Source organism: Saccostrea echinata, unplaced genomic scaffold (assembly GCF_033153115.1).
Source record: "Saccostrea echinata isolate AGI-Se365-2 ecotype Australia unplaced genomic scaffold, CSIRO_AGI_Sech_v1 ptg000047l, whole genome shotgun sequence".
NCBI classification, from domain to species: domain Eukaryota; kingdom Metazoa; phylum Mollusca; class Bivalvia; order Ostreida; family Ostreidae; genus Saccostrea; species Saccostrea echinata.
In genome coordinates this window covers 3,481,690-3,507,904 of record NW_026889796.1, presented here as the reverse complement: position 1 = coordinate 3,507,904, position 26,215 = coordinate 3,481,690, and the positions used below count along the sequence as shown (strand labels likewise).

The window sequence follows — 26,215 nt, the reverse complement described above, 5'->3', positions numbered from 1 at the left end:
TAATTACAGCCAACAGTAAATCGTACATTGTCTTATTCTCTCAAAATAGCGTAACTCTACATGATAACAAGAAATTAAAGAAAGATAATATGGAAGGACAATTTTGAAATATGAATTTGGATATATTATAAATTTGGAAATCGGAAAAAAGAAATAAACAAAAATGTGAGCTGTAAATATTTGGGTAGGTTGTTCCAGGATTACTAATACGAATTAACGGTAAAGTTTACACTATATAGAGAGAATGAACTTGTTTGTTACAATTCGGGATCGGGTCTAGTTCACGTTCATCCTGGTGAAGTCATTAAGTTTGTTAATACCATTAGGGCGGAATGACTTCAGCCTGTGCATCCAGAACTTTTCCTTGCCTTTTCTCTGCGCGTCTGTCCATCTTGGATTATGGTCAATAACCACTACTGTCATGTCCTCCCATTTGTGACCTTCAAGGTTGAAATGTTCCCCAACGGGTTCATTGAGTTTTTTGGTCCTAATGGTAAAACGGTGATTATTGACTCTCCTGCGGAAATCTCCTGTTTCACCAACATACTGTTTGGAGCAAACTTTGCAGCTGATGAGATAAATGCAGTTGTCTGTTTGACAGGACAAATTCCCTAGTATTTTGTAGCTGCGGTCTGTAACGGGGCTGTTAAAACTGTCTGTGTCAGAGCTGTACTTACAGAGAAGACATCTTCTGTCAGAGCAAGTTTTAAAGCCCCCGTTAGGTAATGGATTGTCCAATCTGGTTCTTACTACCATGTCCTTCAGGTTCCTCGGGCGCCTGTATGCAGCCAATGGGGGCTCCTTAAAGACCTCTGCCATTCGTTTATTTGAGTGGAGAATTGGTAGATTCTTTTGAAGGATACCGCTGAGGTTCTTAAGGACGGGATGGTATGTGGTTACCAGAGGGACCCTGCCGCTATTGTCTTTTTCCTTGTAGCGTAATAGGTTTTGCCTGTCATGTCCCGCCATCTCATCAATAGCAGTTTGTACGGTGCGGGCATTGCTACTTCAAGCACCATTTAGGCCCCTTAGCTGGTTGCGTTTCATTGACGATATAGAGATGAAGTGGGTGGAATGTCGCGAGAGCCTCGAGGCATTCATTTCGTTCGCCAACACCTTTCATCAGTCTATCAAATTTACAGTAGACGTATCTAATTCGAAAAAACATATTCCTAGATACTACATCTACCCTGACTGATGGTGAAATCGAGTTCAGTCTCCACACGAAACCCACAGATTCCCATCTGTATCTTATGCCAACTAGCTGTCATCCCCCACACACATTTAAGGGTGTGCCTAAGGGTCTAGCCACCAGAATTCGGCGCATCTGTTCATCCCCTGCCTTATATCAAGAACAAAGCGGTCTCCTTAAGTCCCACTTATGCAAGAGAGGCTACAATGCCCGCACCGTACAAACTGCTATTGATGAGATGCCGGGACATGACAGGCAAAACCTATTACGCTACAAGGAAAAAGACAATAGCGGCAGGGTCCCTCTGGTAACCACATACCATCCCGTCCTTAAGAACCTCAGCGGTATCCTTCAAAAGAATCTACCAATTCTCCACTCAAATAAACGAATGGCAGAGGTCTTTAAGGAGCCCCCATTGGCTGCATACAGGCGCCCGAGGAACCTGAAGGACATGGTAGTAAGAACCAGATTGGACAATCCATTACCTAACGGGGGCTTTAAAACTTGCTCTGACAGAAGATGTCTTCTCTGTAAGTACAGCTCTGACACAGACAGTTTTAACAGCCCCGTTACAGACCGCAGCTACAAAATACTAGGGAATTTGTCCTGTCAAACAGACAACTGCATTTATCTCATCAGCTGCAAAGTTTGCTCCAAACAGTATGTTGGTGAAACAGGAGATCTCCGCAGGAGAGTCAATAATCACCGTTCTACCATTAGGACCAAAAACCTTAATGAACCCGTTGGGGAACATTTCAACCTTGAAGGTCACAAATGGGAGGACATGACAGTAGTGGTTATTGACCATAATCCAAGATGGACAGACGCGCAGAGAAAAGGCAAGGAAAAGTTCTGGATGCACAGGCTGAAGTCATTCCGCCCTAATGGTATTAACAAACTTAATGACTTCACCAGGATGAACGTGAACTAGACCCGATCCCGAATTGTAACAAACAAGTTCATTCTCTCTATATAGTGTAAACTTTACCGTTAATTCGTATTAGTAATCCTGGAACAACCTACCCAAATATTTACAGCTCACATTTTTGTTTATTTCTTTTTTCCGATTTCCAAATTTATAATATATCCAAATTCATATTTCAAAATTGTCCTTCCATATTATCTTTCTTTAATTTCTTGTTATCATGTAGAGTTACGCTATTTTGAGAGAATAAGACAATGTACGATTTACTGTTGGCCGTAATTAATTAGCGATAATTAATTCGTTCAATTATGTAAATCACACTTCACCAGAGTACACCCGATAGACCGGACGCAATTCATAGCGCTCCGGATTTCTTTGTTCACAACTGTCTATAAACTCAAAATTAAACATGTAACATTGTAAATATTTAGTGTTTGGTAGTTTAGTAGTAGTGCTAGTTGTTTTTGCTTCTCTATTTCCTTTGTTTTTATGACTTCTTAACTTTTTTCTTTGTCCTGAGGAAGGGACAGGTTGTCCCGAAAATTTGACAATTATTATTGTTCGTGTCGTTGGTCATTTTTAGTGCTTTATATATATATATATATATATATATATATATATATATATATATATATATATATATATATATATATATATATATATATATATATATATATATATTGTGTAATTCAATCAATCCAATTGGCTTGCTTGTAATGACTTGAGTGACTAAAAATAACTTAGGGAAAATCCAAGATGTGTTTTTAATAGTGAGGGGTCTTCAAAACTTAACAAAATCTAATAATGAATTTGTTTGTTTCTTTTTGTTCCAAAGAAAATAATATAACAAATGATGCCCTCTGATTTGGTCAATCCATACATGTAGATATATCGACTTCACAGAAAAGCATATTGACTTCACACTTCGTGTTCAGTCGATATGCTGTTCCGTGAAGTCGATACATCTATGGATTGACCTCATAAAAGGGCTATACTTATATAAAATATTATTGATAAACATGTATCTTAAGACTAGTTGAATGAGGCAATGTATACAATCAAAGAACGTCACAAACAAATACTCGTAATACTTTGAGATAAACAAGTGAGCGTTTGGTTTATTTCAGCAATTATTTTTATTGGATTGTTTATGATCTTTTCAGTTGTTACTTGGATCATACGACCACTCACCATCAGAAAAAAATCTTACGATTTTCTAAATATAGCATAGTAAGTGTTATTTTTTTTAAATTTATTTCCCAGACCTATGCTATAACATTAGAATTCCCTACACGAATCTATATGGCAGCTGCCAGGGATGGGGCCCTGACTAAGCTCCATCGAAATACAATAACATAAAATTAGTCCTACATCATCTCGCAGGATGATGACATAATAATACTAATACTTGTAGATAATAAGTAAGTAATCATGATAATTAAAGTATTGGTATATATATATATATATATATATATATATATATATATATATATATATATATATATATATATATATATATATATATATATATATATATAAAATATTTTTTCCTTGGTATAGGGATAAAATAAAATCCAAATTTAAATGAAAAACTCAAACCTTAATCTATGGCGCTTTCGCCCATGCGGGCTCATCAGTAGATTAGAAATAATAAACAAGTTACATTATGACGTCATTCTCGTGACGTTATAAAGGCAAAGTTAAACATAATGTGATTGTGACGTTATAATAATCACAATTAAATGAGGCGCTGAGATAAAGATTTACAGTTCATCTGATAAAGTTATAGCGCCTATTTTTATGCACAATAATGGAGACATTCTATGTAAAATGTACATAATAAAATAATTTGAAATAAAATTAATTTAACAGTTAAGTTTTGGTTTAAACAGTTTTATGAAATAATGCTCACCGTAATTGTTCATTTTCCTCTTTTACTTTATAAAAAGGGAATATATAAAAATTGCCTTTGCCGCAGGATTGAAAGTGTTCACTACATGGCGTGTTTCTTATGGTCGGGTCCTTAATCTGTTGCTTATGCACGCGAACACGGTCGGCTAATTTGGTTCCGGTTTGTCCTATATAATTTTCCTCGCACTTAGGGCATGTCATACAATATATAAGGTTTTTAGATTTGCAAGTCATTGAAGATTTTATGTCGAACTTCATTCCGTTTTTAAAAATAATGGATTGGCCGGTTTGTAGAACTTGACAGGTTCCGCATCGAGGATCCTCGCACTTTGAAACTTTCGGTTTTTCAGGGTTTGATGTAAATTTGGCTGTAGTAAGAACTTTTTTCAAATTAGGTGGTTGATGTCTGCTATGTAGTATATCCTTGGGTTGAATAAGGCCCCTTAGTGTTTCTGATTATTGAAGAATAGGGAAATATTGCTTGGCGGTTTTAAATATGTTGTGATTTCTTGGGTTGTGAGTAAGAACAAAAGGGATCTTTTCGTTGCTTTCCTCCTCTTCGTAGTTCATTGACGGGTGTTTCCTTCGCCTTTTGTATTGCAGCTTCAATTAAGTAAGATGGATATTTTTGTCTTGACAGAAATATTCTAAGTTCAGATAGTCTTGTATTTCTGCGTTCCTCATCTATAACAATAGTACAAATTCTCCGGGTCATATTAAATAGGATGTTTCGTTTGGTATGGGAGGGATGGCATGAGTTGAAAATCAAATCAAATATTGATGGGAATCTGCTCTTATAGTAGAGATCCGTTATGATTTTTCTTCCCTCTTTTATAATAAGAATGTCTAAAAATGGCAATTTGTTTTCGTTGATTTCCATTGTAAAATGCAAACTTTCATGAAGCCGATTTAAAATGTTGCTAAAATGTTGTAGATCTTGTAGAGATTTCGTCCAAAAAATAGTCAGTCATCTAAATAATCGTTACATCAAAATCGTTACAATACTATTTATTTGAAATTTTTTCAATTTCTTTCTTAAGGGTGATTATTTTTCTAAGTTCACTGCTTATTTATCATACTCGTCTAAGTTTTGTTGAAATGAAGCGCCAAAAATTGACAACGCTGCGGATAGAAACCATGGCAAATGATAATGAAGTATTGCTTATCTTTTAAAAGTATTAAAATGTTACTATTGAAAGAAGATTTTCTTAAATTTACGGTGTAAAACTTGTAATTTTGCATTTAAACGAATCTCTCATAAAGCTAGATTTCAGAGGTAACTCTGAAAAATATAAGCTTTTAAAGAGGTTCGATCCTGAGCTTTTGAACAGGTTTTTGTCTTGACCTATATTTCAAATTCTGCATTATGTTTTAGTTTTTACAAAACATTTGGATTCTACAATGCCAATTAAACTATATTTAGTTAAAATACCAAGATTAAATTCCATACCAAAAGCATTAATTAAGTAAGGAACAATATTTTGTGACGGAAGGTTTCTTAGAAGAAAATGATCATTTTTTCCCTTTTGAAGTATTTAAAGTATTGTTAAGTTTGAATTCCTATTTTTCCATGCAACCTGCACACAAAGTTATTTTGTGCCGTGAACTGTTTTGTGCTGATCCAAAATTATATTATTCAATTAACTGCTATGAATTCTATCATATATTTGACAAATATAGCAAATATATTAATAAAATCAAGGGGAAAAAATAACCCCAATTTAAGCTAAAAATTAGCACTATTTTAGTTATATCTAAAAATTATCATCACAGACCCCCACTTTTAATTTTATTTCCAGAATATATAAGATACTTTTAACCATTCTTCTTAAATTCAGTAAAATGTCATTAATTTCAAATCATTTTTATGCTTGTTAAATTTTTAATGCCAGAAGACATTTTTTGAGTGCACAAAGGTCAAATAATTGAACATGCGAGGTAATTTGAAACTTTTTTGTTTAATAAATCTAAATATGACTAGTAAGATGGAAAAAGACTGTGTTTGTTTCCATAATTTATTACGATAAAAAATATTAGAAGAAAAACTTTGAAAAACTGATTTTTGCGTTAGGCGTAATTACACTGCAAAAAGGTCATATCAAATGCCCTGTAGCACCAAAAGAAGAGCACTGACTCCCATTTTCTTGTTTTGATTTTTAATTAAGCTTTGTGTGTAGATTCTAAAAGAAATATACTTGATAAAAAATTCTCAATACTTTTGATAACAGGATACAACCTCTTTAACATGGAAATCAATCGAACAGATGGAAATATTGTTATCATCTTGCGCTAAAAAGTCATGTAAATGCACAGAAAATACAGTCAAGTTACAGGAGCTGTGCCGTGTCGGTGTCTAGGCAAGGGAAAAAGTCACCTACAGTCATGAGCGAATCTTCAAGAATTTAGCATTGCAGGATAGGAAATTAATGTAAGAGTTGAAGAAAAGGAATGTAAAATGAAACATGATATCCTTAATTCAGTGAAAAACATCAATTCCGTTAAAGTTATTCGAAATAGTGAAATGAAAAACTACTTTTCTGCAAAGACTACTGCTTTCAAAAGAACGGGAACAAGCACAGCTGCTATAGGCAAGAAACCATAAAAAAAAAAAAAACCAAAGGGAAGTGTAAAATGTGACCTGTCATATATTATCTGTGAATTATACTTTGAAATAAAATAAGTGAAATAAAAATAAAATAAGATTAACAATCATTTCTAAAATGTTTTTTTTTTGTATCACAAATATTGCATTGTAACAATGTGACTTTTATTTGTGTGAAAATCCAGGTGGGTTTCAACAGTGCGCGAAGCTGTATTACCTGTAAATACTGAGCCTTCTTTTGTGACCCACCTTCATATACTATAGAATGATATATATTATATCATTGTTCACAATGTTTTAAATTTCAAATATTACAAAATGTAAATGCCATTTATTATGGGCAGTTTGAATACGCACTATCAGAGATGCTTGCATTAACGTTTAGACTGCCCATGGCCTGCTAGATTTTTATTTTTTGTAAAGATTATACATGAAATAACTTTAAAGATCTAATTTCATCTGCAAATCTAATTGAAACAATTTACACGAAAAATAAAATAGAAATTGTTGTGAATTATGATTTATTTAGGAAAAGAAAAAAAATCATGTGTAGTCAATATTAATATTTTACAAAGCTCTTTGGTCAAGTGTTTGTTCAACATGTTCAAAGAAAGACCACAGGATGAACCTACAAAATTCATTCAACTGAAGGTCACTGAATGCAGAGCTTTGACATCCAGTCAACTTTCAGTGATCCTTTAGTTAACTAGACGTCAGAGCTTTATCCTGAGAACATGCTACATAAGGTTCATCGAACCTCTGATAAGAAAAGAAAATTCTCACTGGGATGAATGACTTTTTTTTTTAAATAAAATCGTCAATTTAGAGAACAATTTCGGTCACGTTATACTCAAATTTCTGAAAATCTTTCATATGAGTGGCAAATGATTGATGTATTTAAAATAGATCAAGAATATTAGGTCCAGGGACCACAGCACTTGCCCGAGATGCCTTCGTCATGCTGTATTGGTTTCAAATTTTCCCTTTAAATAATACGTATATGTTGGTAAACATTTCCAGAGTACCATGAGATTTGGTGATGAGCGAAGCGAACGACAAAATCGAATGGAAAGGGAAAAATTGAATAACATACTTAGTACATGTTTTACACGAGAAATTAAATTCTTTGTATTTCTGTCAATTTCATCACAACTCTAGTGTGCTTCTTTTGTATCATGATTAAGTAATGAATGGTGTAGCCCAAATGTGATAATTACACCCTCGAGGTATATTTACTTTTTGCAAAAAGGCAGGTGGCGGTTCACATTAAATAGTTTTCAGACTTAAGTAGGTTCAAATCTCTTCAGCGATGTATGAAGGCATCATGTCTTAGTTTCTACTGGATTTTAGTTAGGAATTTAGCGGTCTTTTGAACATTAGTGATGTTTTTTTTTGGGGGGGGGGTGTAGATGAAGAGTCGAATTATGGTTATCTGGTGCTCTTCCTGAAATTGCTTAAGAAAAGCAGAGAATTCTACAGAAATTTGTATTTAATGGTGTTTTGATTTCTTGCTGTGCCCTCTTTGGATGAAAACAATATAGTGAGTAATTTTTTTTAATTTTTTGCTCTATCATGTAGGTTAGTATCAGTGACATAGCATATTATCCTTGATAAATAAAACTTGCTTAAATTTCTGTTTTAATTTTGGCCAATGTAGTTTAATAATTAATTCAGAGAAAGGGAGAAAGAGAGAGTACTTAGTTTTTACTAATTCTGTGATTTTATAGACAGCTGAGCACCTCAGGCCCAACATTCATTGTTTTTAGTGAGTTTGCCCATGTGTCCATGATTATAACCTATGAATGATAATGATAGTTTTAATAATTATAAAAACAAAGGCTTAGTTACTCAACCACGAAGCTTGGGCTTGGAGTGTACCAAGTCATTTGGTATCAGCAAAAACCCTTTGTTTGATGTGAGAAACATGTACTAACTGTAATTAAGTTAATAATTTAAATTAAAAACTTTGACTTAAGCTTAAGTTGATTCATGATTCCGGGAACTGAACTTTATCAAGCCTATTCGCATAATAATTTTGCTAATTACGGCCTCTTTGTTTAAAAAAAATATTTTCAAAGATTTTGTTAGCATAAAACTGAGATTCCTTTCCTTGACCTAATCATATTCACGGAGGTACCGTGGAACCTGCACAACAATAGGATGATTGCAATTTATTATGATTGATAACAATGTGGAAAATTCAAATATAAAAAAAAGAATTTAAAGGTCGTGAAAATATTGACAGTTTGAATTTGCACTATCAGACATTTGCTTATATAAAATTTGACAGTTCAAGGCCTGTTAATTTTTTAGATTATTTTGTTTGTTTGTTTTTTTTTAAATATTACTACTTTGAAGCTTTCTTTAATTTGAACAATTTGAATAATTTCATCTTCAGATGCTTAAATTCGTTGACACTGACCCGGCGATTTTAGAGAAAATGACAAAAAGGTAAGTACACAAAAATATGGATTATAGACAGATGGACGGAAGAACGAGTGAAAAACTTTGATCAGATAGAAAAGCCCAATAAAGACATTGAATGAGTTTAAAAAAAGAATAAAAACATAATCATTTCAAGACTAACTTCAATGTTTCTTGCTTAGCTGAACAATTTAAAACAAATTCGTTAATTTTAGTAAACATTTCTTCCACATAAAGAACTCTATACGGTAAGGGTTGTATATGCAACCATTCAAACAATTTGTTGAAAATCTCATGAAATGTGCACCATTGTACATATTTTATTAAATAATTCTGAATTAAAAAAAATATTGATTGACAAAAACAATAAAATATTTTCTCTGTGAATTTTTTTTTAATAGGACTTTACAACTTATTGAAAAAATGTTAAATTCGTTTTAAAAATAGATGTTGTATTGCAAATTTAGTAAAACATGGTCAACTGCAATGTCACGGGCCTTCCGTGAGCTGATAATCAAATGCAATGAATCTTGCATTCAAAAAGAGCAAAAAAAAAAAGTTTATATAATCGAATTTCACAGCAACAACGTTAATAACAATATTAAGTTAAAGATATTACTGCTATTTAAGATAAAAAATACCTTGTAAGAGTCAAAAACTACATGTACAATAATGTATACCATTGAATAAGAGACACATTAAATAATGGTTAGGCTTTTTTTATATTAGTTTGATAAAAAAATCATATATGGATCTTAAAAAAATGTACACATATATAAATCATAAAAGCAGCACTGTAAAGGCTTATTATGAAGAAATTAACGGAATTTGGACATGCAAAAATAAATACTTTTTAAGCTTAATTTCGTTCGTTCTGTGAAGCCTTTATACTATCGTACTAGTTTAATATGAATTGAAATAATTGTGTATACCACACGTTAAGATAAATTTAATTTAGTAACTTATTTGACGATTTAATGACACATGCATAAAATTTGTATCGCATGGAGCTTAAAAACAAATTTCAATATCGCAAATGCTTACTGTAATTCAAATATCTTGTAGTTCCTGGAGAGTGCTTCTGCTTTATATAGAAAAAAAAAAACATTTTTATTACTTTAAATAATAATAATTAAGGTTGCTAAAAATGAAAGACACTGGAACCTAACCAGCATAAGTATCATTCTTGATTCCACGAAAGCAGCATCACTTTTCAAGTTAAGGAATATTTCATTTATCTATATTTAAAATGTGGCCAAGAATCATTAAGCATATGCCCCTGCGAAAAGGCAATTTGATAGGCACCTCCATGTTCAGTTTACCATTCTTGTTCAGAAAACACAGTGAATATTTTCCATCTCTCTATTAATTGAATAATAGCATTCAACAAATGCTACGTTTTAGAATTTATCTCTTTAACATCTCTAAACAAAATTCTGTCAATAAATAAAATGCATTTTTCATTGTGAAAAAAATTACTCAATCTGCCTCTCACCACACAAAATGCGTCACAATTTACCACATTAGTATCATCTCAACAAGTGCATTGAGCAAAGTTACTTGTTTATACGTTGCTATGTGGTATTTAACTAGCAACAAAAATGAACGCATTGGTAAGTTTAATACTCTAAAACAAATCAAAACTGCAAATTATATTTTCTCGTATTTTGAAGAGTTGATATTTTTGCGTAATGTCACAGTTAACATATCCCATATATATAATGAGATCCGCCTGTTATGAAGCCTTAACAGTGCTGCGAAATTAACATCACGGTATATTTTGTTTTTTAATTCATTTTTTATCTTTTTTTTATTTCTTATTTTTTTGGTTTTAATTTTAAGATGTTTAAAATAAACAGTTAATCCCATTTATATCAAAATTAACAATTTATTTCCTTGAGGCATTACATTGGCAGAAAAATAAGCTTATGAAAAAGCGAATTTTACCTGGAAAATAAAGCTTTATTTTCCACATACATTTTTCAAGTTTAAAAAAATCGCGGCTTTATGGTAAAGTTGTTCAACATACCAACCAATTACCCATTCTTTTTGTCGTCACAGGATTTTCTCTCATTATGCTCGGTTTCTTTTTGCAGTTTATATACATCTGCTTGAAGCTCTCCGTTGCTCAATCTCATAATTGCCTAAATTCAAAAAAAAGAAAAAGAAAAAAGAATAACCTATCATTTTAGTTTAAATGACATAGGAAATGGATAACCAGGCACACAACAGCACTTATTATCTACAGCAAAAATTGGGTATTTAGTAAAGATAAGGTTAACATAGATAGACAGAAAGAAACTTTAATATTCCATAGATTGGCCTTGCTCCGAAATTAGAACGAAAATATGCTTTTGGATAAATTAATAATATATGGGGGATTGACTCTTGGGAAATCGCACCCTATAACTATAAAACAGGGTAGGACCCCCCCCCCCCCCCGGAAAAATGGAATCTGATGTGGGATTTACGTGGGGGAAATTCTACTCTAAAAGGGGGGGGGTCATGTCTAGACCCAGTTTTCCAGGTGGAAAGATTTTATAAGTTTATATTGTACAATACTGGTTTCATTTTCAATCTTCAGGAGTTTGAAAATACATTGCTTTGTTACACGTATATATTGTGAGGTTTGCTGTAATTTAAATGTTTGTATTATCATGTATATATTGAGTAACATAAAAAGACTTCTGGAACATTCCGGAGTGGTCATCATTTACGGTAATTTTATCTAGAACATTCTTGAGTCTTCAATTTCGTGTATGTCCAGAATGTTCTTATGAGCAATCCAGTTCTTTCAGCTCCAGATTTTTTTTAAGCAATTCAAGCTTACTGTTGATACTAGTGATGTTGGAATCGGAGCAGCTTTGTTTCAAGAGCAAAGTGATAAGGTAGAGTTGTTTCTTATTTTTCAAAGAAACATAAAATGTCAACAAAATTATGCTACCATTGAAAAAGAATGTCTTGCTTTGTTGTTAGCTTTACAGCATTTTGATGTTTATTTGAATGTACTTTACATCCAGTTCTTGTATATACGGATCACAATCCCCTGACATTTTTGCATAAATTGTCAAACAAGAATCAAAGACTGACTAGGTGGAGTTTGTTATTGAATACAATATAACTATTAAACACATCAGGGCAAAGACACTGTTATCGCAGATGCCTTGTCAAGATTATCATGAATATACTAAGTTTTTGCATTGATGTACATATATATTATTTTGACAATTTAAGTTTTCATTGACATTAAAACCTTTTTAAGGGAAAGGTAATGTGAGGTTTGCTGTAATATAAATGTGTTTGTATCGCTTTATCATGTATATATTGATTAACTGATTGAATGTTGTTTAACGTCCCTCTTGAGAATTTTTCACTCATATGGAGACGCCTATATTGATTAAAAAAAATGGAGCATTCCGGAGTGGTCAACATGTATGGTCATTTTTTCTAGAACATTCGTGAATCTTGAATTCCGTGTGTGTCAAGAATGTTCCGGTAACATCTTGTATTTACAATTTCTAGAATTTTCTAGATTTACGTTAATGTATAACTATGCTGCCGATTGTATGCATAAGACTGGAGTACAAAAGGAACTGAGTACAAAATGAAGACCTGAGCACAAAAGAACTTGAGTACTAAGAGACTGGGATAAGATAGGTGTTCCATACTCTCAATGGGACATTATGTGTACATTAAAGGACACTCTATTGTATGTATTTTTGAGTCCTTGCTGTAAGTTTGTAATTTTTGATTTTTATATATTACTGTAAATAAGTTGTTGTTAAGTTTAAACTGTGTGATTGATTTTTGCAGGCATTTCAGGTTATTCTGACCCATAACATATACAATCAACATTTTCATTCTGACGTCAAAAACGCTAATACGTAGTTATATTTGATAAAAATTATGGGTTTTTTACATTAAATGTCATAATATACTGTCAAGGTCTGCTTTCAAAATCTACTACACTATTAGATATTTTGCTATTCATATCCAGTATCCCCAAAAAACAATATAAAAATATGGCATCTTGGTCTCTCAGAATTAATTTTTTTGCACAATTATTCGTGTTTGTCACTCTACTGCTATCTGGTGATATTGAAACAAATCCAGGCCCACCTGCTCCAAACCCTCTTGATATACTACACCTTAATATTAGAAGCATCAGAAATAAGATTGATTCCCTAATGTATTTAAATCAAGATTTTGATATACTATGTTTTAGTGAGACTCATATAGACACACATGTTACAAATGAAAGTGTTCATAGAAGGTTTTAAGAATATTTTCAGAAAAGATCGCAATTCTTATGGTGGAGGTGTAATGATTTATGGTATAAGGCTAGTCGAAGAGAAGATTTAGAACCCATTGATACTGAACTCATTTGGATAGAAATACCACAAGTAAAGGGAAATCTACTTATATGCTGTATTTATCGTCCACCAAAAACTAATAGTGTCTTTTGGCAAAAACTATCTTGGTCCTTGTGATATTTCCAGCAATATTGTAGTACTTGGTGACCTTAACACTGATTTCTTAAAAGTTAACAACTCACATGAGATTCATACAATTATGAACAGCTGTTAGATTAACAAATATCATACATGAACCTACAAGAAGTCTGTGAGCGAATGCTCACTAGTAAAACCCCCGCTCTGATGTGAATATACCCTCTCATGTTGACCTCGAATTCATACAAAAATGAATCCCACCATCTGGCATGCCTAAACAAAGATTGTGCTAAAATTCAAGCATCTTCGCTGAGTAGTTGCAGAGAAAACTGTGACGGAAATTTGGTACAGACAGATGCATGGATAAACAGGAAGTTGACGTCAGATTTAAACAAAAATGAATCCCACCATTTGGCCTGCCTAAACAAAGGGTGTGCTAAAATTTCAAGCATCTGTGATGAGTAGTCGCTGAGAAAACTGCAACGAAAAATTTGTTATGGACAGACGCACGGATAAACAGGAAGTTGATATCTAATTCATATAGAAACAAATCCCACCATTTGGCATGCCTAAACAAAGATTGTGCTAAAATTTCAAGCATCTTCGCTGAGTGGTTGCTGAGAAATATGCGACGTAAATTTGGTACCGACAGACGCACGGATAAACAGGAAGTTGACATCGGATTCGAACAAAAATAAATCCGACCATATGGCATGCCTAAACAAAGATTGTGCTAAAATTTCAAGCATCTGTGATGAGTAGTTGCTGAGAAAACTGTGACCAAAATTTGTTACGGACAGACACTCGGACACACAGACACACGGTCACACAGAGAGACAGACAGACACTCAAGGGTAAAACAGTATACCACCTCTCCTTCGGAGCGGGGGTATAACAAGAATTACCTGCAATACAGAAACCCTTATAGATCCTATCATTAGTGACAATATACATGTACATGATTCTGGAACATTAAAAGTTAGTAATACAGTTTGTGATCATAAAGCAACTTATATATATATTCACAAGAATACCAATGTTAATGCGGCATATAAACGTAAAATTTGGAACTATAAGCATGCAGGTTTAGAACTCCTTAATGGTTTAATCCTACAATGCGACTGGAATAGCCTTATTGATGCTACAGAAAACAATAATACTGCAACAGCAAACTTCACGGAAAAGTTTAATTCTATTATTCTCCAATGCGTACCCGAAAAAACTGTAACCATAAGGCCAAATGATAAACCATGGATGGATTCTCTTCTAAAGAAAACTTTGCATATTCGCAATAGGCTAAGAAAAATAGCACAAAAAACAAAAAGAGAATCTGATTTGGAAACTTTTCGGAAGGTAAGGAATAAGTTTAATAACATGAAAAAATATGCTATCAAAAACTATTATGACAATATAGATTCTCATCTTAAGGATGCTTTCTGAACAATCAAAAACTATACTGGAAGTTACTGAAAGACATTTTTCACATTAAACCAACAAATGAAATTCCACCTATTCAGTTTACAGCCAACAATGGCACTGAAAGTTTTGCATTTTCAGACATAGATAAAATTGAACTATTGAACAAATATTTCACATCAATTACAGTCTTAGATGACAGTAATCAGGAGCTCCCAAATATAGTGTCTAGATGTAAGGATAATTTTCCGGATATAAAAATACAAGAACAGGAAATTATTGATATAATTTCTATTCCTGTTAATAAAGCAGTTGGTCCTAATTGCATCAGCCATAAAATGTAAAGACACTATCTCAAAACCTTTGTGTATACTATTCAACAAACCCCTAACACTAATATAAAAACTTTTCCAGACTGCTGGAAACTAGCACATGTTCTTCCACTATTTAAGAAAGATGACCCTTGCATCACTACAAATTATAGACCATTTTCTTTGCTGACTTGTATAAGCAAAATTTCTGAAAGAATCATTTTTAAACATGTATACAATTTCCTGTATTCACATAATATATTTTATAAATATCAAGCAGGTTTTTTACCAGGTCATTCCACAGTATATCAACATTTAGAAACATACCATTCTATAGTAAAAAGTATTGATGAAGGTAAATTCTGTTGTATGGTGTTTTGTGATTTATCCAAGGCATTTGATAGAGTCTGGCATAAAGGCTTAATTCACAAACTAAAAATGTATGGAATCAATGGTGATATGCTAGATTGGTTTGATAGTTATTTAAGCAATAGAATACAACAAGTCATGTATAGAAATCACTTTTCCTCTGTAGGACATGTAAAAGCTGGAGTTCCTCAGGGTTCAGTACTTGGTCCCTTGTTATTTTTATTGTATGTAAATGATGTGGCTGAAAATATGATATCTGTTTGTAGATGATATGCTGATGATAATTCCTTAAACAATGTTCAGATAATATAAATCATATTGAACAAAACCTTAACCATGATCTTAGAATACTAGATGAATGGTCAAAGAAATGGTTATTGAAATTTAACCCACAGAAAACCAAAGCTGTATTTTTTAATTCAAAAAATGTGCAGCATTAATTTTTTGACAATTGCCAATTGGAATATGTTACAGAACACAAACATCTTGTGATACTTCTGTCGTCCAACTTAGGATGGTCTGATCATATTGATATCATTATAAAGAAAGCATACAAAAACTGTGGCTTCTTAAAAAACAAAAATTTACTGTGTCAAGAGATATTCTATCCCAGATGTATATATCTTTTATTAGACCACAACTTGAATATGCTGTTGAAGTTTGGTCTGGATGCACAAAACAGACATTGAGAATCTTGAAAAAGTACAATTATTTGCTGCAAGAATAGTTACTGGGCTTACAATTATTGCTTCAAGAAATTCATTATATTTGGAAACAGGTTGGTAACCTTTGGAATATAGAAGAAACAGAGCAAAACTAATAACAATGTATAAAATGCACAATAATTTAGTACCTAATTATTTACAAAATTTAGTACCTGATACAAGAGGCCATATTTCAGGATACACTACCAGGAACTCCTTAAATTATTCTTTGCCAAAATACAGATTAGAACTATATAATAAATCATTTATTCCTGATACTGTTAGAAAGTGGAATTCCCTTAGTCTTAAAACAAAGGAGGCAACTTCTATTAAAATTTTTAAAAACTATCTGCACAACAGTATTGTAAAACCTCAGAAATATTTTTCATATGGAAAAAGGTTTTTGAACATAATTCATACAAGATTAAGACATAATTGTATTTTAAATTCTGACTTATATCGCTGTAACCTAATAACCAGTCCTAATTGTTCTTGTGGACTACTAGAAGATGCATATCATTTGTTTTTTTGCTTGTAAATATTATGTAAAAGCAAGGAATTCCTTAATGAATAAGCTATTGTCATATAATTATTTATATGTTATAGATGTACATTTAATGCTATGGGGCGATGATTCTCTTACTATTGAACAAAATGCTGAACTTTTCAAAACTATTCAAACTTTCTTAAATGAATGTGGTCGTTTTTCAAAATAAGCTTACTTTTTTTTTCTTCTTCTTACCAATTCAAATTATACTTGTACACTTAAAGAACTTATTTTTTTTCTTTCTATTACTACGATGCATATGTAGTAGACCATATGTATATATGTTTATTTTGGCAATTTTACAAAATGTTGTATTAGGAGAAGACTATCTCAGTTTCTGAACTTGTGTCCGATCCTTTTGACTTTGTCAATAAAATATGTTCAATTCAATTCATTTGATCAAAAGTCATTATTTTTATATTCCACAAAAGCCAGTACAGGAAACATAAGCTGAACAAAGTTGCACTAACTCATGTTTCACTTGTTCTAGGATTCTTAGAAGAAGGGCTATTTTGAAACGATAAAGATAACACTCGGTCAACACTTTGAAGCTTTTAAAAAGAATTTACTTTGATGACTTTTTAATCATATGGGACAAAGACAAAGATCACTTAATGGAATTTTCTTAAATCCATGAACCATACTTTTATATTCCCTATGAATTCGGAAAGAGATATGTTACCCTTTTTTAACGTTATGGTTATCAAGAAAGAAGATCGCATTAAAACGTGCGTTTTCTATAAAATAACAGATAATTATAAACAATACCTAATGTTTGATTCATGTCACCGCGTAAGCACGCCAAGAACAACATATCATACATTTAGTAAGACGTTTATGTACAATAATATACAATGCTGAACTCCTGGACACTCGTCACAAAGAATTACAAGTTCTATTCCTAAAAGGGCATTGTCGTAGTCAATTGATTTAAAACTGAATAAACAAAGCAATATCCTATGAAAGAAAGGATCTTCTCACATTGAAAAACAAAACTTTGAAAAATGTCATATCATATGTTTCCTCGAGTAATCTAAAATATTCGGAAATTTTCAACATAATTAGAAATAACCTGCCTATCGTGAAAGACAACATAGGCATGAAAAAAGTATTAGAAACCACATAGTTATCAAAATGAAGAGACAAAGCTATTCTCTTAAATCACTTCTTACCAAAATATTTACTAAATTATTTACCAAAACACAAAATGCCGAAAGACAAAATGCTCAAAAGTTGCATAATGGAAGAGGATTTTATATGATTTACCTAAGACAGTCTGAAAGTGATAAGGGAAAACTGGATTCATTCAAGAGTGATACGCTGGAAATAATTTAAAATTGAAAAGTAAAAAACCAACGTACAAATTTAGAAAAAGATCCAAAATGATACATCACTTTTAAAGGATTTCATACATAATTTCGAGCCATTGAATGATATTCAACATTACGACTTAGTTACCAAGGCAACAACGTCAAAAGAAACACACACACACACACACACACACACTGCAATATTAACAAAATGTCTACTAACGTAGTCACTGAAAAAGACTCCTGCCAAAATAAAAAGGGTTAAAATCGGAAAAACAACAGCACATAAGTTTTGGAATCTACAATTAAAAAATACAGAAGAATAGCCTTGAGAAACAAGGTAAAGACACAGCAAAATCAAAAATCTACAATACATGGCTGAGTTGAGGACTTACAGCTATATGTCGAAAATAATAAATTTCGACAATAAAACGAAAGCCTGAAAACCAAAGAAAAAGGAGAGAATGGTTATTATTAGATCAGTTTAAAGCGGAAACTATGGTGGCATATTTCTGCCCCTTGTGTGCAAGTTATTTTTCTGTCAAATATGTCGACATGCAAGATAAATATGTTGACATGCAAGATAGTTATGCCAACATGCAACATAACTATGTTGACATGCAAGAAAATTGCAATCAAATAAGAATTATAAAAAATCTTTAAGATATCTAAAAAATTGCCCACATGTGACTTCCAATATGCTAGATGCTACTTATTTATGTCGACATGCGAAATAAATATGTTGGCATGCAAGTTATTTATGTCAACATGCAACTTAGACATGTTAACATGCTACTTATATATGTCAACATGCAACTTATTTATGTCAACATGCAACTTAGTTATGTCAACATGCAATTTGTTTTTGTCAACATGCAACTTAGTTATGTTGACATGCGAGATAAATATGCTGACATGCAACTTAGTTATGTTGAGTAACAGATATATATATAATTTAAAAAAAAAGTAAATATCCAAAAATGAAATCACAAATCGATGTAAATGTCTTAAGACACAGGAATGGCGAAAAAGTTTACAGTGAATATGATCGATTTGTGATTTTATTTTGGATACATACTTTTTTTAAATATGATCGATTTTCAAAATGATAAGATTTTGAATTAAATGATCAAATTTAAATGCAAAAGAAATTATGTGATACACAATTTGAACATTTGTCCGAGCGTGCAGATTCGTTACTACCCAAGACACGTGCAATGAGGCACGGTTCTGTTTGTTTGTTTGTTTGTTTTTTGTCGGTAAAATTGAAATTGATTTTAATGATCGAAAATTAATTCAAGCAAATGTTGCAGTTTAAATGATTTTCTATAATATGAGGTGGACAACAAAGTATAAATTGAATTTCCTTAGATAAAATGTCCTGGCGATTTAGAAACGTGACCGTAGATTATAAAACGTTTTTAGGGCCCCTCTCTGCGGGCGACCTATAGTACATGTAATTAATGTGTTCGTCCGTCCATCTGATCGTCCGAGGTCTCTTTTAAAGGGTGTGCAGTGACCTTGAACTATGATTCAAGGTCTATGGTTTAGGTCATAGCAGAACTGTATCTGAAAAATGCATGTAAACATAAATAAGTTGCATGTCGACATAAATATGTTGCATGTCAACATATTTATCTCGCATGTCAACATAACCAAGATGCATGTCGACATAAATAAGTTGCATGTCGACATAAATAAGTTGCATATCAACATATTTATCTCGCATGTTAACATAAATTAAATGCATGTTGACATAAATAAGTAGCATCTAGCATGTTGGATGTCACATGTGGGCAATATTTGAGATTTTTGAAGATTTTTAATAATTTCTATTTGATTACAATTTTCTTGCATGTCAACATAGTTATGTTGCATGTTGACATAACTATCTTGCATGTCAACATATTTATCTTGCATGTCGACATATTTGATAGAAAAATAACTTGCACACAAGGGGCAGAAATATGCCACCATAGGAAACAGATTTTCTACAAATTCGGGCAAATTACAATGTCAAAAAACATACTATCGGTGAGAAAGTCCATATATTCTTGGAAAGTATGATGCCCAGTTCAACTATAGAGCAATTAATACGCATGTGGTTGATGAGTGTTCATGTGAAGAACAAAAATAAATACAATGATTGGTATAAATATGGTTTAAAAAATATGAGACACATTTCAATCAAGACTACCAAGGAAAAAAAAGCATTTCATGAAATTTTCATGGACGGAAAGATACTAGCCAAGAATCACGAAATTTCAAGCCTACAATAGCTTTTTCTTTTTTAAACTAACCTATCATTCTGGAATCTACGGACATACAACCAAAATTAAAAGCGCTCACAAATCTTTTGCCATAAACAACAATATAGAACAAAGAAAATAATAATAAAAAATAATTTTTAAAAAAAATTGAAAAACCAGCAAAGGAATTTAACAGATCTTTAACAGAATTTAACAGATCTAGACATTTTTTATAGGATATGCCCCCAGACAAAACCAAAATTAGGTAACACGAAGCAAGAAACTAGGCCACAAAAACATGAACCAAAAATGGAATTTTCGAATGGAAAATTGACTGATATTAAAATTAAAGTACTTGAAGAAGAATTGAAATTTACCCCCACACAACCCCAATCGCATAGAGAAAATTACTAATGACACTGAGGCTTTCTGTATAACATTACCACTACATGAAGCTGAATTTTTCTTAGGTATAAAAAAAATAATGACAAATCTATTGTAGTTATAGCCAATTAATATATATTATCATAACAGCAACTTGATCCAAAGAGTAGCATAACATTGAGTTGACAGGGGCAGATCAAACGGGACGTGATACGGCTCTTCGGATCAAGCCACTATTATAATGATAAAGAGCTAGGTTCACTTTATGCATAAAATGGCCATGTCCTTATATCAATTAATTGACTATCACCCTCTGTCCCATTTTATATATCAAAATAAAGTAGAGACTTAGTGCTTTCATTTCCTATAATAAAATTTCTTTTTGAGAATCCAGGTATTGGAAAACAGGCTTTCAGAAAATGCAATGTTCTTGAATTTTGCAGAAAACATGCGTATTTGACTACCTTCAGCAAAGAATTAAAATATGAGCACAGCCCACGATCCAAAAATTAAAACATGTTTTGTGATTTTCAGAAACAGATCTTTCATTATGTAATTGCATATTTTGGATCAGAGGTTGTGCTCTTTATGAAATATTGAAAAAATACCTCAACTTTTGGCCATTTTTAAGGGAATTTACAGGATATGGGAAAAATGACGCATTTTATGACGTCATAATGCATTGACTGGAGAGAAAATTACGTCATGTTCAATAGATACACTGTCACAATGGGTCCAAGTTATAAATACTGCATTTTCAATCAAAAACTGAGCAGTTCGATTTTTCAGAAATTCTCAGGGCCAAAAAAGGCCATAAGTGGCTCTTGCTCTTTATTACATACCCCTTACGATTAGCAAAATATAATGAAAACAAGAGGCTCAAGGGCCTTAACGGTCACCTGAGTATAACACAAAAATTGAGAGGATCATAGAGTATAAAATCAACTGATAGATGAAGCTTTGTTGCCCAAAAAACAAGAGAAGTAGGAAGATCAGGATCAACAAAATAATTAGTCTAATATTCAATAACAACTCATAAATTAAGTTATAATCTATCCCCCTCTCATCACTATCACCATGCAGACTATTAACAAACTATTAGCGCTTCTGTACTATCTTTAATGCCATAACATAACCTGTCACATTTACCTCTCTTGGTCTTTGAAGACCATTTAATAAGATTTTTATCTCATTTTTATTTTTCTAGTATTTACAGATCTACCTGATCATTAAAACTAGGAAAGTACTTTTTGTATTATACAATAAAAATTCTAGCATAATTCTCTTATTCTATTAACCTTTCAAATACGTTATTTACAGTGATTTATTATCAAAGGTGAATGGAAAAGGGGAATAACTTCTCTCAGTAGAATAAAAATTAATAGAGCCCTGCCCAGGACCTGATCGCTTGACTAAATGTTCCACATGGTCAAAAATCTGTTAAAAATACCCTTGCTTATTAAAATTTTTACTCAGTTTGCCTCTCATATGCACAGAAGTAGAAAAGAATTTCACATGTATGATGCATTTTTTACTACAGATTCAACACATCCCTACCCTAACACCAAAACCTATGACCCAGGGTCAAGAAATTTACAGATCTGGAAGAATTACCCTCAGCATCATAACTATGCACTTCAAAGAATTAAACATTTCTACTTTATCATCAATAGCCCCCCCCCCCCATCCCCGGTAATGCCAGAACCTCTAACCCTGGGAAGGGGCCACAATTTTTAAAATTTCTGTTAGAAGCACCCTTATTCACCATAACTTTGCAATTTGTTTATCTGCTCAACACTAAGGAGCAGACAGGATTAATTAATAGAATTAATGCATTTTCATTATATTATCAATACAGCCCCACCCTTACACCAGAACATCAGACACAGGGGCGCTGAAACTCAAAATTCTGAATGAATTTTACTCTTGCTCATCATAACAATACACTTAGTTTCTTTGCTTTATAACCGGAAGCTAAGAATAGAGCCCGCCCCCCTCCTTTCCACCAGAGCCTCTGATCCTGGGGCAATTTACTTCACAATTTTAGAAGAGGCATCCTTGCCTATCATAATCATGCACTCAGTTTGTTAAAATAATCTCCAGGGGCAGAGGAGAAGATTTTCAAAGTATTAATGCATTTTCACTATATAATCAATAGCGCCCAGCCCTATAACCTGAACTCCTGACCCTGGGGCCATGAAATTCACATTTTTTGAAGAGGCACTCTTGCTCATCATAACTATGTACTTAGATACATGTACTTTAATATCCAGTAGAAGAGAAGATTTTCAAAGAATTAATGCATTTTCTCGATATAATCAATAGAGCCCCTACCTAACACCTGAACCCCTGACCCTGGGGCCATGAAATTCACAATTTTGGAAGAGGCACTCTTGCTCATCATAACTATGTACTTAGTTACTTTATTTAATACCCAGGAGCAGAGAAGAAGATTTTCAAAGAATTAATTCATTTTCACTATATAATCAATAGAGCCCTGTCCTAACGCCAGTACCCCTGACCCTGGGGCCATGAAATTAACAATTTTGGTAGAGGCACTCTTGCTCATCATAACTAAGTACTTAGTTAGTTTATTTAATATCCAGGAGCAGAGAAGATTTTCAAAGAAATAATGCACTTTCACTACATGATCTATATAGCCCCCCCCCCCCCAACACCAGAACCCCTGACCCTGGGGCCATGAAATTAACAATTTTGGTAGAGGCACTCTTGCTCATCATAACTAAGTACTTAGTTAGTTTATTCAATATCCAGGAGCAGAGAAGAAGATTTTCAAGGAAATAATGCACTTTCACTATATGATCTATATAGCCCCACCCTAGCACCAGAACCCCTGACCCTGGGGCCATGAATTTCACAATTTTGTTAGAGGGCTCAATGCTTATTACAATCTTTTCAACAGTTTGACTGCTTGATTTCCAGGAGTAAAGAAGAAGATTTTAAAAGATTGCATTATTTTTGGTGGTTTTAGCCCCACTCCTCAGGCCCCAGGGGGGCAGGGACCATGAAATTCACAATTTTTGTTCCCCTTCACCCATAGATGCTATATGCTAAATTTGGTTGAGATTGGTTCAGTGGTATCAGAGAAGAAACTAAAAATGTTCAAAAGTTAACGCACGACGGACGAAAACGGATAGAAATAGGTCACCTGAGTGACTCAGGTGACCTAAAAAAACTTTTGGGATTAATTATACAACTTCTATTCATAAAACAAAGCAAATTTTTTTCAAGGAACCTTTTGATTCGCAAGATAAAAACGTCATGTACATACTGTGTACTATGTCATCAGTTTCAGAGAGGGGTGACTAGGATCCAGAAATCAAAGTGTGGTTATCCAAGTTCCTGTTCATTAATAGTAAAACTGAGTGATACATAGTCGGGTATATACATGTAATAAAAGTGATCTCATGTCACCTAAATGTAGGGACCAAAAGTTAGAGAAATTATTTAATAAAGTTGAGTCCTTTCCTGTCGAACAATTAAGCAGAAAAGAGAAAAGAAATAACTTAAACCAATCAAAATGGGATGCCATTGGAAAGCTTAAACATGACAAAGGCATCAATATTAAAGAGGCAGATAAATGGAGCGCAGTACTTATAGTGGATCGTGAAAATTACAAATCATTGTGTCTTTCTGTGGTAAAAAACAGTTCACACTATGTTAAAAAAAGAAGTCATACAAAGATTCGAAATCATTTTAGATAAATTTGGACAAACCCTTACAAGCAATGAAACCGCATAGCATAGAAACCAGTAACTTTTATGGTTTGCCTAAAATACATAAAAACCAGACCGTAAACGATGGATGAAAAATATCTTGATCAACGTACATTAGCGTTGAAAGTTCATCTGATCTGAAGATGAAACCCATAGTTGCGGAACCAACATGTGAAACTAACGGAATTATTTTAGTAATGTAGTTGATATACTGTTTTTATGTAAGAGATATTATAGCTTTTCTCAATACAATTCCCCAGAAATTAACTTTGAATCCATTTTAGTTTCATATAATGTCATCAACCTCTATTCTAAAATTCCACATGATCTAGAACTTCCTTTATCTTCTTCATCAAAGATTTCCCGAAGACTTTGTTTTAAAAAGTTTTTTTTTTACTTTGGAAAACAATTCCATATATTTTAACGAAAGGTTTTATAGACAAACGTTAGGCTCAGCTATGTGAACAAAAGTTGCACCAACTTATGCTACACTTGCTCTAGGATTCTTAGAAGGAAAAAATGAAAAATTATGATAATAAAATTTAATTTTACAAATATTCTTATACCTAAAATACATTGAAATCATGACTGTAAAAGAAAGCTTTCTTATTGTTTTTCTTTCTTTCTTTCTTTCTTTCTTTTTTTTTTTTTTTTTTTTTTTTTTTTTTTTTTTTTTTTTTTTTTTTTACATTTAATTGCATATTTTAAATATTTGCGAGAATTATTGTATTTATTGATTTCACGTTCTGTAAAATGCATTTGAATTATTCAAAATATATTGGTTCTACTCTTGGCGAATTTAACGTTAAATTAGATATTGATTTATTTATTTGACATTATTTATCCCATTTGTATTTATTATTTACCTGAGAAATGTCCATCCAGTACATATTAAATTCATCCTTTTCTAACGTGCTATCCTGTCCTGCATGACTAAACTTGTTTCTGTAAATCCGGATTCTTTCTAAATCGTCTGTTTCCTTTATATCTCCAATATCTGGCTTTTTCCCCCAACCTTTGGTTGGTGTAGGCAAATCTTCAACATAGTTCCTAAGCAGTTTGTACATTATCGATACATCAAACATTGAAGATAATGGACAACTTCCGTCACCTTAAATGCAAAGTGTTGTGTAATAACACGAGCTTAAAATCATCGCAGTTTACATAAAAATTTATCTGAGGCAAAACTTCAACATTTTAGTCACTTATGTTTGAAAATATTTAAACAGTAAAAACCAATAAAGCTCAAAATTTCAAAATTTACTTCAATTATGAACTAACTCCTTCGGAATTCAATGAAAACCTATAGGGTTTAGATAATGGACATTTCATTTGAACATTTTCAACTTGCAATATATATATTCACATCATAATCATTTATGTTATCAATAGTTAAAGTTTTATTGCCAGTAAAATGAAATCAAGGTATTTTAAAGTAAGATGGTCATAAATTGTGTACCAAATACATTGACTTGATGAATAGCAAACTTTAATTTAATGAACTATAACTATCTAGTTAGAATAAACTTGATTTTGATGTTGGTATAATGAATTATAATTTCGTGATTGTTTTGTAATGGAATTAATCAGAATAATTAAACCCATCGACAAAAAGGGGAAAAAACTGACCATTGAAAAAAATGCAAAGTAACTATTAAGATTCACCAAGAGCAATAAAATTGG

The 26,215-nt window shown here is 32.4% G+C and overlaps 1 protein-coding gene across 3 annotated transcripts in view; it reads right to left on the bottom strand.

Moving 5' to 3' along the window:
* The window catches only part of LOC133202710 (uncharacterized), a 50,207-nt gene that overhangs the window by 9,936 nt on the left and 14,056 nt on the right, over window positions 1-26,215 (bottom strand). For 2 of the 3 annotated variants that reach the window (XR_009723283.1, XM_061338571.1), the window contains exons 5-6: window positions 25,399-25,643; window positions 11,084-11,198 (exon numbers count right to left, since the gene is read on the bottom strand). Coding sequence is in view for 2 of the 3 variants with exons in the window: in XM_061338571.1 (XP_061194555.1) it covers window positions 11,091-11,198; window positions 25,399-25,643 (353 nt within the window). In the remaining variant the exon portion in view is untranslated. Of the gene's footprint in view, window positions 1-3,672; window positions 5,000-11,083; window positions 11,199-25,398; window positions 25,644-26,215 lie in introns of those variants that run through there. The other variant, XM_061338570.1, reaches the window with a different exon arrangement.